Source organism: Polypterus senegalus, chromosome 12 (genome assembly GCF_016835505.1).
Source record: "Polypterus senegalus isolate Bchr_013 chromosome 12, ASM1683550v1, whole genome shotgun sequence".
NCBI lineage: Eukaryota > Metazoa > Chordata > Cladistia > Polypteriformes > Polypteridae > Polypterus > Polypterus senegalus.
Genome location: NC_053165.1, coordinates 22,270,470 through 22,285,027, shown reverse-complemented (window position 1 = coordinate 22,285,027; position 14,558 = coordinate 22,270,470). Strand labels below are relative to the sequence as shown.

The window sequence follows — 14,558 nt, the reverse complement described above, 5'->3', positions numbered from 1 at the left end:
GCTCCATACTGCTGTAACCCTAAGGTGTATTGAAAGGTTTTAGAATGTATAGATAGCTAGTGTTAATAGGCCTCATGGAGGGCTCTCACCTTTATTGCACCTCATGTGTCAGAGACTGGCCTTCTCTATTTGTGTGTTCAGAAAGTGGATGAGTGAATTGAGGCAAAGATGAATAACCTGTCTAAAGGTGCATTGGTTAATAAAGATGTGTCGTCTTCATGATTCTAGAGACCAGGGTTGTGTTCCTCACCTGCCTGCTACATATGAGGAGTTTATACAACTGTCCCCATGTTCTCGTGGGTGTGTGTCAGTTTTTCACAGTTTCTCATACACATTTAATTCAATTTAATTCAAAGCAGAAATTGATTAACATAAATGCAAACCAACAACATCTGTTTATTTATTACTGTATATACAGTACTCGTGGATAAGTTCTCAGACAGATAAGTCAAGACTAGATTTTACAGTCTTCCTCTTCTTCTTTTTTCAAGCTGCTCTAGTTAGGGGTCGCCACAGCGGATCATCTTCTTCCATATCTTTCTGTCCTCTGCATCTTGTTCTGTTACACCCATCACCTGCATGTCCCCTCTCACCACATTCATCCTCTCTCTTTACTTCCCTCCTCTCCTCCTGCCTTCGGACACGTCTCCCCCCTCTTCTTCTAATTCGTCTTTTTCTTTGGCCAACAGTAGCCCAATTTCCGCCAGTACCCTGTTGGCTAACAGTACCGGTGAGGGTCGTTATTAAACCGGGGCTCAACCAATCCGGTATGGAAATTTGTATTGTTGTCCGCATATTTATTTGGCAAAATTTTACACCGGATGCCCTTCCTGACGTAACCCTTCCCATTTATCTGGGCTTAGGACCGGCACGAAGAAACTAACTGGTTTGTGCATCCCCTGTTGCTGGGTTACTTGATTTTACAGTCTAATTTCTGGTATTTTACAATGTTGGTCGTATAAGTCGAATGCGAAAAACTCACGCTATTGGTCCAAGAGATGCTATGCTAACGCCCACCTGAGAGAGAGCACACGGTCTTTTTTTTCTATGTGGGTGCGGCAATGTGCTGTATCACTGTGTTCTCCTAACTTCTCTCTCTATTGTGCCTACGTGACCACACAGTAATACCCGAACTATTCCGAAGCAACGTTTGCACTGAATTCTGTTTTTTGTATCTCGCACCCTCACATACCTTTATCGTAAGAGCATCCTTTAGCTACGATGGAGCGTTTGATCAGAAGAAAATATGAAGTTGGTTTTAAATTAAACGCTGTTGAAGTGGCGAAAGAAATTGGTAATTGCACTGCTGCAACAAAATTCAATGCGTCTGAGAAACTGGTGTGAGATTGGAGGAGGCAAGAAGATGTAAAAAAAAAAAAAAAAATTAAGTGTTGCATTTTTGAACGGGTGTATAAGTCAGGGTCTGATTTTCGGATCGATTTTTCAGGTTTCAAGACCTGACTTATACGTGAGTGTATACAGTGATTGTTGAACTTTTGCACGTTGGCGCTGTAAAAATGAGCATGTCACAGTAATTGCTGACTTAAAGTTTGGCTTCACGGAAATGAATGTGTCACAAAATAAGAGCACAAACCAGAAAGAAGGGTTGAGAATCCAACATCCATGTGAAAACATTCCAAAAAATAATTTCAAAAGAGAATACATCAGCAGTAACGTGGTTAGGCTCTTCATTTGATAATCTATAGTTTCTTTGTGGACTTCCATTCCAGTAAGAAGCATGTGGGGATTGGAGATGTCATTTGCTTTATCGAGCATTGGAAGTGGAAGGTGTGGAGTGTTGGTTATTCGGAGAGGAAGTGATGTTGGCATTTCTCCAGAAAGTTCTCCTCCGTGCTAAAGCAGACGGAAATTGAGTTTATGGTGGTGTTACATCAAAATCCTTTATATTTAAAGACACATCTAAGCCTGTAAGACATGACAGAGCCTTGCATGTGTGACAGTGTATTGTTATGTGCTGTAATAGACTATCATCCATTTACTTAAAGATTGAGGCCTTTATCCAAGGTGACTTACAACATTTGAGACGCATACGGTTCCAATTGGACGACAATACTTGCTCCTGGTTACACAGTGCCAGTAGTGGGATTTCAACCCCACTACCTCAGGGTTTGAAGTCCAAAGCCTTAACCACGAGGACTGGCCACTGCCTGGAACTGAATGCAGCCATGCTAGGCTCTGCTTTACCGCGATCTTGTACTGGAATAAGGGAGTTCAGACCATTGGTAGATCATAGCTGACTTAGCATATATTATTATCACTACCCAAGTCTGATTTCAGGTTGTGCTTTTAGTTTCCTCTGCTCACCACGATCTGAAAGCTCTTCAGGATGCATACCCTATAATTTACCTGGACAGAATGCTGTCTTCTTCCTTAGGTTTCCAGGAATAAGATCAATTTCAGTTTCAAGGTCCAATCTTCAGGGTCTGCACCATAAAGCCAAACTTCTTTCACTTCCAGGCTGCTTGTTTTGTTGACTTTGTGTTTTTTTTGGTTATTATTATTATTATTATTAATATTTGCACATATTTTTGTTCTTGACATTCATTTTAGTTGAATAAACAATATACTTTTACCTTTTAGGGTCGGAACCTGATACCACCTGCCCCCAGCAACTTTCGACTCAATTACACAGTGTTCATTGGTGACACACCCTGCGTGCCAACGACGTCGGAGACTCAGCTGCTCTGTGAGTGGCCAAACCTCACTGGTCAGCATAAAGTCACAGTAAGTTTCCCTTTTATTTATAGAAACATCTTGCAGCGGCTTGTGCATTGATGGAAATTTTATAAATTTCTTTAGTGTTGTAGTTTCCACCTCATTAAGGTCTCGGTATGGCAGCTCAGTTCTGAAGACTGAAACAGAAGACGGAGAAAGTGAAGAATATAGGAAAACTGGAGCAAGCCAGTCTCTCTCTAATAGTGCCCACTATCTTGCATTTTTCAGGGGGAAATGGCCAGTCAGTTTAATGCTGATTTACAACTTGGTTTATTAGAGTGCAGATATGAACTGCCCGGTTAAGTTTTAAGTGCTGTGTATTATTATAACTTTCACACACATCTATATTTCATCAGGGCCAATTTGGAAGTATGGATTGACCTGTGTAGTACATTTTTGGGAGATGTGGAGGAAGTAATGTATATCCATCAATAATTGTTTGCTCCTGGAAAAATGAGCCAAAAGCATTGAATTTTTATCAACAACAGAAAAATGGAGTTGTGTATAAAAGAAACATGTAAATTTCACAACATCACCATAACTACAGTAGGAAAAGTATGTCTTGTGTCTACTGCTGTACCAATGCAGATTTAGTACACGTTTTAGGACAATCACTAACGCACAGTCTGACGTCACATTCTGGGCAGTAGAAGTGTGTTTCATTGCACATTTTTCCTGTCATATTTTTTCTGTTGCTTGCGCATGAGAGGGCAGTTTGTCAGTGCCTGACCCACACAAGCGACCTGCCCGTTGACAGTGTTTAACGTCTTTGTTGTCCTTGACCACAGTCATTTTGCCTTTTTTACCATAAATGTACTTGCACCACTGTGATTTTTTTTTTTTTTATGGGACCAAATTCATCAGACATGTCACGCCAGTTATTCATGCAGTATCATATGCATCAATTTCACTATCCGTGTCGACGTCTGATGACCAATTCACGTGGTCATCACTATCGCTTAATTCAACTAATGGTGCAGTTTCAGTTTGTTTAAAAACTAGATTTACATCTTTTTGTTTATTTTTTTAAGGCTCTGTGTCATTCACGAATACTGATAAGTTACCATAAAGTGTAGGAATGCACAAAAAAATTTCAGATTTTTTTTGCAGTGCTGGTTATTTCATCTGCAAGATGGCAACAGCTACTATCCTGAGTGTTATTAAGGTTTTAAAACTCCATAGCTCATTAAAATCCATTAACCTGAGTAGTACAGTGATCCCTCGCTATATCGCGCTTCAACTTTCGCGGCTTCACTCTATCGCGGATTTTAAATGTAAGCATATCTAAATATACTCAGCAAAAAAAAGAAATGTCCCCTTTTCAGGACTGTGTATTTCAACAATAATGTTTTAAAAATCCAAATAACTTTACACATCTTCATTGTAAAGGGTTTAAACAATGTTTTCCATGCATGTTCAATTAACCATAATCAATTAATTAACATGCACCTGTGGAATGGTCGTTAAGACCTTAACAGCTTACAGAAAGTAGGCATTTAAGGTCACAGTTCTAAAAACGCAGGACACTAAAGAGACTTGTCTACCGACTGTGAAAAACACCCAAAGAGAGATGCCCAGGGTCCCTGCTCATCTGCGTGAACGTGCATTAGGCATGCTGCAGGGAGGCATGAGGACTGCTGATGTGGCTAGGGCAATAAATTGCCATGTCCGCACTGTGAGACGCCTAAGACAGCGCTACAGGGAGACAGGAAGGACAGCTGAGCATCCTCGCACTGGAAGACCACGTGTAACAACACCTGCACAGGATCGGTACATCCGAATATCACACCTGCGTGACAGGTACAGGATGGCCACAACAACTGCCCAAGTCACACCAGGAACACACAATCCCTCCATCAGTGCTCAGACTGTCCACAATAGGCTGAGAGAGGCTGGACTGAGGGCTTGTAGGCCTGTTGTAAGGCAGGTCCTTACCAGACATCACCAGCAACAACGCCGCCTATGGGCACAAACCCACCTTCGCTGGACCAGACAGGAGTGGCAAAAAGTGCTCTTCAATGATGAGTCACGGTTTTGTCTCACCAGGGGTGATGGACGGATTCGTGTTTATTGTCGAAGGAATTGAGCACGTCTGGGACCTGTTGGATCGCAGGGTGAGGGCTAGGGCCATTCCCCAGAAATGTCCAGGAACTTGCAGGTGCCTTGGTGGAAGAGTGGGGTAACATCTCACAGCAAGAACTGACAAATCTGGTCCAGTCCATGAGGAGGAGATGCACTGCAGTACTTCAAGCAGCTGATGGCCACACCAGATCCTGACTGGTACTTTTGATTTTGAGCCTCCCTTCATTCAGGGACACATTGTGAAACATTTTTAGTTTATGTCTTATGGTGTTGACTTAGTGTTCATACAAATATTTACACATTAAGTTTACTGAAAGTAAAAACACTTGAAAGTCAGAGGACGTTTCTTTTTTTGGTGAGTATATATATCACGGATGTTTCGCTGGTTCGCGGATTTCTGCGGACAATGGGTCTTTTAATTTATGGAACATGCTTCCTCAGTTTGTTTGCCCAGTTGATTTCATACAAGGGACGCTATTGGCGGATGGCTGAGAAGCTACCCAATCAAAGCATGTATTACATATTAAATAAAACTCCTCAACGATTTGCTTCCTGCTCGGTGCTTGATTGTTTGCTTTTCTCTCTCTCACTCTCTGACATTCTCTGCGCCTGACGGAGGGGGTGTGAGCAGATGGGCTGTTTGCACAGAGGCTGTTTGCCTAGAGGATACGGACGAACGCACCTCTGCAAAATGCCGCCTTATCGCGGTGCTTCGGCATACTTAAAAGTCCAAAAGCACGTATTGATTTTTTGATTGTTTGCTTTTATCTCGCTGTCTCTCTCTCTGACATTCTCTGCTCCTGACATGCATTCTTTGAAGAGGAAGATATGTTTGCATTCTTTTAATTGTGAGAAAGAACTGTCATCTCTGTCTTGTTATGGAGCACAGTTTAAACTTTTGACTAAAGGGTGTTATTTTATGTCTAGAGGGCTCTAATAATGTTAACAGTGTGGGAGAGTTTTATAAGGGCTTAAAATATATAAAAATAACTACACAAACATATGGTTTCTACTTCGTGGATTTTCATCGAGGAGGGATTACTATACTCGGGATTAACCCTATTTACATAGACTTCAGAGCCCAAGAAACTCTTAAAGTAACACTGAGGTTAAGAAGGTTAATTGAGCTGCTAAGAATAAACAGATACTTTTGACACATGTAGCTCAATATCAATTGTCATGAATCTGTATGTACATAATAAACACATAATAAGCAAAATAAAAAAAACTTAACTAGTACATTATGTTTCATATGATAAATTACAACCATTTGGGCATAAAGTAGTTAAGATTCAATTTAATGACCCAAGTCCAAATAAACAGTCCCAAAGGAGTCACAAATCCAATGGTGTATAGTCATAATGTGACAAAAGGCCATGACACTACAATCCACAGGGAAACCTCGTCGACTTTTTTTCACACAATATAAGTCATTTTTCAGGGCTGTAAAAAACTCTGTAATCCTGTTCAGGATGCAACTACTGTACATGTATTCAACATAAATACAGTATGTACCTATTTTTATATATGACATTTTATAGATTAAAGTGATAAAAGTAATACTCATGAGTTTGAACAATTTCAAAATATAGAATTGACCAGCCAAGGTAGGGCCAACAAGACTGCTTCATGTAGATCACAGCTTAAAAAATAAATAAATAAATAAAAGTCAAAATACAAGACACATCTGATAAAGTGGAGAGTGCCCAACACTACTGAGTAACTCACCTACACATACAGGATCAGACAAAAGAAGAAAGTAATAAAAGTTACGAATTAGTAATGGAGCATCACAAGAGTGGAGTCTTATTGCGCCAGCGTTCAAAGGTAACATCTCAGTTGGAAGAGTTCATTGAGCCCCCTGGAGTAACCGTTCTCGATTTGTAAATCCATTGAGCCTCTCTCCCTAATAGGAGAATTTTGTAATCTCCGCCTCTGGGGTGTGGTTTGACAGTTTATATAACTGCATACATACAGTGGGATGCAAAAGTTTGGGCAACCTTGTTAATAGTCATTATTTTCCTGTATAAATCATTGGTTGTTACGATAAAAAATGTCAGTTAAATATATCATATAGGAGACACACACAGTGATATTTGAGAAGTGAAATGAAGTTTATTGGATTTACAGAAAGTGTGCAATAATTGTTCAAACAAAATCAGGCAGGTGCATACATTTGGGCACCGTTGTCATTTTATTGATTCCAAAACTTTTAGAACTAATTATTGGAACTCAAATTGGCTTGGTAAGCTCAGTGACCCCTGACCTACATACACAGGTGAATCCTATAATGAGAAAGAGTATTTAAGGGGGTCAATTGTAAGTTTCCCTCCTCCTTTAATTTTCTCTGAAGAGTAGCAACATGGGGGTCACAAAACAACTCTCAAATGACCTGAAGACAAAGATTGTTCACCATCATGGTTTAGGGGAAGGATACAGAAAGCTGTCCCAGAGATTGAAGCTGTCTGTTTCCACAGTTAGGAACATATTGAGGAAATGGAAGACCACAGGCTCAGTTCAAGTTAAGGCTCAAGTGGCAGACCAAGAAAGATTTCGGATAGACAGAAGCGACGAATGGTGAGAACAGTCAGAGTCAACCCACAGACCAGCACCAAAGACCTAACAACATCATCTTGCAGCAGATGGAGTCACTATTCATCGTTCAACCATTCGCCGCACTTTACACAAGGAGATGCTGTATGCGAGAGTGATGCAGAGGAAGCACAAACAGAGCCGCTTGAGGTCTGCTCAAGCACATTTGCACAAGCCAGCTTCATTTTGGAATAAGGTGCTGTGGACTGATGAAACTAAAATTGAGTTATTTGGGCATAACAAGGGGCGTTATGCATGGAGGAAAAAGAACACAGCATTCCAAGAAAAACACCTGCTACCTACAGTCAAATATGGTGGTGGTTCCATCATGCTGTGGGGCTTGTGGCCAGTGCAGGGACTGGGAATCTTGTCAAAGTTGAGGGACGCATGGATTCCACTCAGTATCAGCAGATTCTGGACACCAATGTCCAGGAATCAGTGACAAAGATGAAGCTGCGCTGGGGCTGGATCTTTCAACAAGACAACGACCCGAAACACTGCTCAAAATCCACTAAGGCATTCATGCAGAGGAACAAGTACAACGTTCTGGAATGGCCATCTCAGTCCCCAGACCTGAGTATAATTGAAAATCTGTGGTGTGAGTTAAAGAGAGCTGTCCATGCTCGGAAGCCATCAAACCTGAATGAACTAGAGATGTTTTGTAAAGAGGAATGGTCCAAAATACCTTCAACCACAATCCAGACTCTCATTGGAACCTACAGGAAGCGTTTAGAGGCTGTAATTTCTGCAAAAGACGGATCTACTAAATATTGATTTCATTTCTTTTTTGTGGTGCCTAAATTAATGCACCTGCCTGATTTTGTTTGAACAATTATTGCACACTTTCTGTAAATCCAATAAACTTCATTTCACTTCTCAAATATCACTGTGTGTGTCTCCTATATGATATATTTAACTGACATTTTTTATCGTAACAACCAATGATTTATACAGGAAAATAATGACTATTAACAAGGTTGCCCAAACTTTTGCATCCCACTGTAGTTGTGCTTCTGTGTGCATTTTATCATTAAAGTGTCAGTGCATGATTTCAGAATGAGTTCACATTTTACTTTTGCTTCTAAGATTCTACTGCATATGTAATATTGCATTTTTCCCCATCTCTCTATTATAATAAACAAAACTTAGGAGACGAGACTTTTTATCCTGCGATGAGACATGATCTTTTGAATAGAGAGACACTTTCATGTCCCTCAAGCCGAGACTTTGTGCCAAGAGATTTAACTACGACCGGGGCGGGAAATAAAAGAAAATTAGTAGATGACAAAGTAACACATTGTAAAGAATTCAAAAACGTTGGCAAAATACACACGCAGATAATAATAGTACGAAAATTGAAAGTCAAAAAAAAAAAAGACAGTAAACATCGCATTAGCGCAAACAAATGGAAATTATTACTCGGTGAAATAAGAGAACAGCAAAAAGAGATCGAATATATTTTTCGGATTTAAACTTTAAGTTGGAGACTTGTAGATCATCTAATTCGTGTTGCATTCAGGGAAAAGTAGTGTTTCTTCCCAATGAAGAGGCCTATCTGCGAGAATGAAAAGTTTTGTTGTTTGCGGCAGACATGCGAAGTTGCTGGCGCATAGCGCAGGCAGGGGGGTTGGCAAGAGAAGCGAGCAGAGGGCGAAGCCCCCTAGTTTTAAAAATATAGGAAACAGCAAAGTAAAATGTAAATAACCCTTTCCGTTCGAGCATTGTGTGTGATTTATACCTTTGACGTTTAGGCTGTTACCTTTGAGAATGTTCCTGCAGTAACTGCAGCTTAGACATGAAAAGTGTCCAGGTTTGATCTGTGCTTGATATTTATTGGGCTGTCTCTCAAAATTCATGTTGGATGGTTTGACGTTTCAATCCTGTATATTTTTGTTACGGCAAAAAGCAAATGGGGGAGTTCCTGACAGCCTGGCATTAATTACAAAACACTTCTCTTATTCCTGTTTGCCAGGTGTAAGTAAGTGATAGTGCATGCCAACCAGTGATAATTGCTCTTAGGAAAGGACTATAAAAGTAGATCTTTATGTAGATGTGGAGCTCTTTTATAAGCTGCGGTTACACATTTGCACTGATGGTTTCTGTGGATGAAAATCCATTCAGACATAGCAGAAAAAAAATGCAAACTGCACAGAGGGACGCAGGGTTTGAAACTTGGATGCTAAATCTGTGAGGCAGCAACACTAAGCACTGCACCACTGTGCTGCCCCTCTGTTATCAGTGTAGTGTAAAAATAGAAAAGCAATTCCTTGACATAGACGGTCCTTATTTTAATTAATATATTTTAAAGTCAGGAGCTACCATGTATTTATTAAAGAAACAAATGAATGTCTTCTATGCTTTAGCACTTAGTAAAGTAAACTTCTACACCAACATGTTTCCATTTGCTCCGAGTCCCAGTGGAGAATGCAGCGGTGAGCCTCTCGCCGTCAACGTGCTATCACGAATTAGCCAAGTATGGAGTTGAGAATTCCGGACAGTGTCGTGGTGGACTGATCTGCAGTGTTCATTACGCACTCAGTTGTTTAACGTGAAGGAGCTCAGCTCTGTGATTTGCACGTTCTCTAAGTTACTGAGTTGCCTTGAATAAAAAAAAAAAAACACACTTTACACAGATGATTAGCTGCTCTTAAAATGTGCTAATCAAGTAATGTATTCATTGTTAAATGCACATTTTAATTTCCAAAAAAAGGTAAGTGGCTTCTAAGTTAAAGACTTACCCAATGGTTTCTTTTTTTTTCTTTCTTTTTATTGGTTTAATAAATTACATTACATTGAATGAATTACAAGTCAGTCAGATGTAAAGCGGTAAATCCTGTTCAAATGTGACATTTCAGAGATTGGATGGATTCTCTTTGTATATAAAACATGTCAGTCACATAATGTTTAGCTTTCATGTGCAATTCTGTTGCAGTCTGAAATACGAGTCATTTTACGGAGGGTTGGATTGGGTATGTTGTACACAGAAAAAATGATTCAGTGACGTTTAACCTTTTATCTTGCTTTGTTTTCAATATGGCTGTGTAAATATTGATTTCTGACTTTTCTACATATGATTTTGCTGCTTTTAATTTTCCATATATTGTGAATTTCAGTTTTGGACTCTGTCCCGTGTGAAATCATTTATTGGGTGTCCTCACTAGAGTCTTAGATATGTGCCACTTGAATATCAAGCTTAATGCATTACAATTAAAGTTTGTCCTATGATATAAACACCCTTTAATAATATCTGATTATAAGAGGTTGCTGACAAATAAAGAAAACCGTAATGGAAATCATCTTAATAGGACATTGGCCACAATAAGCCAACAAAATGGCTTTGCTGGGAGCTCCTTGAGTTGATTTTATAAATTCCTGGAAGTGTGTTATAGGTATTCAATACCATTCTTCCATTATATTTCATTTTTGCTAAGTTTATTTTTGTGATGGTGGTAGAAAATCCTTCCACATTTGGTATCATTTCAGAATCCCTTAAAGTCCAAAATTGTATCTGGAGCAGCCATGTCATATTGTTCCAACTATTCACTGACATCCCCTGTGGTCTGGGGACATTGTGATCACTCAGAATTACTTTGTGCTTCTTGGTGTGTCTGTTGCTCTCTATGGGAATTACTGGGACCCAAACCATAGCAGGCAAAGTGTATCTGAATCTTTAAAACCCTTCAAAATGGGAGGAATGCCTTCAGGCACAAAGATTCTTTTTGAGAACAACATGAGCTATGATGTCTGAAGTTCCAAAAGAAATGTTCCCACTCACTGCCTAGTAGACCAGTGCTTGAGATTTTGCACCACTAAGGCTACATTTTTACATTTAATTAGGAGTTAAAAATTTTAAACACAACCAAGGTACCCCATCTAGAAAGTTTTTCATGGATGAAGCTTATTGCGTTTGCCATTTCTTTTTAATCTGTTGTCAAATTATGTAATATTAATTATCAAGGTCAAGGAGTTACTGACATCCTCCACATTACTTTAGCCACTGTTTCTTTTGAAACATCAACATTCTGAGCAGACTTCATCACTACCGTGCCTCCTAAACATCGGCCATCAATCATTTCTCTCTCAGTTGTTGGAATGTGTTTTTCAAGTCATTGTAGCCAGAAGAATGAGCAGCTTCATCTTCGTGTGTTTGTTTAACTTGATCTTAAAAATGATGGGAAGCCTAAATGATCTTAATTATCTAAATGATTTGCTTAGACGCTCTTTATTTCAGGATAATTTGTATCACTCAGTTCCTTTATCTATCTATCTATCTATCTATCTATCTATCTATCTATCTATCTATCTATCTATCTATCTATCTATCTATCTATCTATCTATCTATCTATCTATCTATCTGTCTGTCTGTCTGTCTGTCTGTCTGTCTTATCCTGCCTACTATACCAATATCTATCTATCTATCTATCTATCTATCTATCTATCTATCTATCTATCTATCTATCTATCTATCTATCTACTCTTTCACGCATACACACACACACAGTTCAAGCCTCACCATTTCAAAGCACTGGATATTTTACAATATGGATAAATTCATATTGTTACATACTATACATTTATTAAGGCGTACGGTATTTGATTTAAAATCAAAACTGTTTTAGCCAATAAAAACATCTTGAGTCCAATAAAGTCACTAAAATAAAGCAACAGCGGTTCTGTCCTTTGACTTGTTCATGCTTGGACAGTACAGCAGTGCCTTGCATTCACTCTCTACTCATTTATACTACAGTGACAACAGTTTATAGACTCGATTTTGCTAGAAATTCTCAATCACAAAGAATGGTGTTGTTTGACTATTGTCTCTTAAAATTTCTTGCAGGATATTTAAAGCTACACACATTGAAAACTGTTTAACAACAGGCCTGCATGTTCCAGTGCAGCAAGTCCCCTTTGCCACCACTTAACTTGTCAGTTCCATCTATAGGATGTTCTTCCTAATTTCTTTTTGTTTCATTTTTCTGTGCAGATTAAAGCTGGAGGTTTCAAGTATTCCCCAGGAGTAGTACAGATCTACTCTGACAGTCTTCTGACTCTGCCGGCAATAATTGGCATTGGCGGTGGTGGTGGTCTGCTCCTTCTCATCATCATAATTGTCCTTATTGCATACAAACGCAAATCTCGTGATGCAGATCGCACTCTCAAGCGTCTCCAGCTTCAGATGGACAACCTTGAATCTAGAGTAGCTTTAGAGTGCAAAGAGGGTAAGTGTCTTAATATTTACAGGTTTATATATAGTTAATAAAAATGCGTGATTATCGATAGTTTTCAGAAGTTCAAAGTTGTCTTTTGTTATTTATATGTTCAGAATGCTAAATATTTTATTTTAGTTGCATTTAATAAATGAATATCTAATCAATCAAACATGATATTAATTTATTTTTTGATTAAAATGACTTTATAGCAGAGTTCTGTGCTGTCACGTTACATGGAATAGTTACAGCCAAAATCACTGTACGATTACTACAGTAAAGGAGGTCAGGAGGATCAACATACAGTTACACTAAAAGGGACCGCACACACTGTCTTAATGTGGCATTTATGAGCCTTAACTGTCATGTATCAAAGTTATTGCACATTGGGTATAATAAAAATGTAGTTGAAGTAATAAAAAAATAACCAGTTGGGGTACATAAAGCCCTGGCCAAGAAGATATATGGCCTTTTCATAGGGTAAAAGAAATGCACCTTTCTGATTCTTATATAATGTTCAACATTTCATCTGAACTGCTGTATGATTTTTATGTTTGAAGGTTAACAGAGTATTACATTCATAACTTCTCAGTGGAGCTTTTATTAAGCATTATACCATAAGGGAAAATTTGAACTTTACATTTTTAAGTGTCTTAATTTTGTATGCACTAAATAATTAATATCGTTTATGCACACAAGCACACAGTGACTAATGTCTTTGCCTGCATCTCTTTATTTGTGTGTGTATTTTTGTATATATGTGCTTGTATATATGTGCTTGTATGTGTGTGATTTTAATATCTATACTAATAAAAGGCAAAGCCCTCACTCACTCACTCACTCACTCACTCACTCACTCACTCTCTCACTCACTCACTCACTGACTCATCACTAATTCTCCAACTTCCCGTGTAGGTAGAAGGCTGAAATTTGGCAGGCTCATTCCTTACAGCTTACTTACAAAAGTTGGGCAGGTTTCATTTCGAAATTCTACGCCTAATGGTCATAACTGGAAGGTATTTTTCTCCATTAACTGTAATGGAGTTGAGCTGGAATGACGGGGCGGAGTTTCGTGTGACATCATCACGCCTCCCACGTAATCACGTGAACTGACTGTCAACGCAGTGCGTAGAAAACCAGGAAGACCACCAAAAAAGTGCTTAAGAAAACATGCATTATATAATTGAGAAGGCAGCGAAACAATAAGAAGCGAAGCGAAAGTGACATATACTACCATATTCATGAGTGCTGCTACCTCGAAAGAAAGCAAGGTGTAAACCTAAAGTTTAAATTAAGTTCATAGACAGGCTACCGCTGGCGTTTCACATGCCCACAGGTAATGCGGGATACAAGTTTAATGAGAGGACGAGGATATAAACGAGTTTTGATCACTTTGTAACTAAGTTAAAATTGTAGGTGAAGGGGTGTGCTTATGCAAATTCGAGAGACTGTGTTTGTGGGGATTGACAGTTAAGGCGGGTGGGGAGTCACGCCATCATCTCCCTCCCATTCATCTCATTTGGCTCTGAGCTGAGCTCTGCAGCTAACGCCGTATTCCGAAGCAACACGTCAGACTGCCACCAAATACTCACAGAAAAATCCACAAGTTAATACACACGCTGTCTCTATAGAGTTTCTCCACACTGAATCCTCCAGGCACTACTTACAAAAGGTTACATTGACAATCGTGTTACGCTATTTTTAAAATCTTTCCTTTTCTTAGCACAAGCACAGCTGAGAAGCTTCATGCATGTGCTCCATAACGCTAAAAATAATGCATTTAATCACACTTTGCATTACAAGCAAAGGGAGCTTTTGTCAATGCATGATTTCCTGGTACACCGATTACATTGATCAGCGATCCCGATTCATTTTACCCTCGCACCACCTTAGTTTGAGAAGAAGTATGAAAAATATGAGGTTAACACAGAAAAACATCA

The 14,558-nt window shown here is 39.1% G+C and overlaps 1 protein-coding gene across 3 annotated transcripts in view; it reads left to right on the top strand.

Moving 5' to 3' along the window:
• LOC120541257 (plexin-A1-like) overlaps positions 1–14,558 on the top strand; it is a 710,643-nt gene that overhangs the window by 587,223 nt on the left and 108,862 nt on the right. For all 3 annotated transcript variants that reach the window (XM_039772729.1, XM_039772730.1, XM_039772728.1), the window contains 2 exons: positions 2,602–2,745; positions 12,396–12,630. In XM_039772729.1, coding sequence (XP_039628663.1) covers positions 2,602–2,745; positions 12,396–12,630 — 379 coding nt within the window. The remainder of the gene's footprint in view (positions 1–2,601; positions 2,746–12,395; positions 12,631–14,558) is intronic.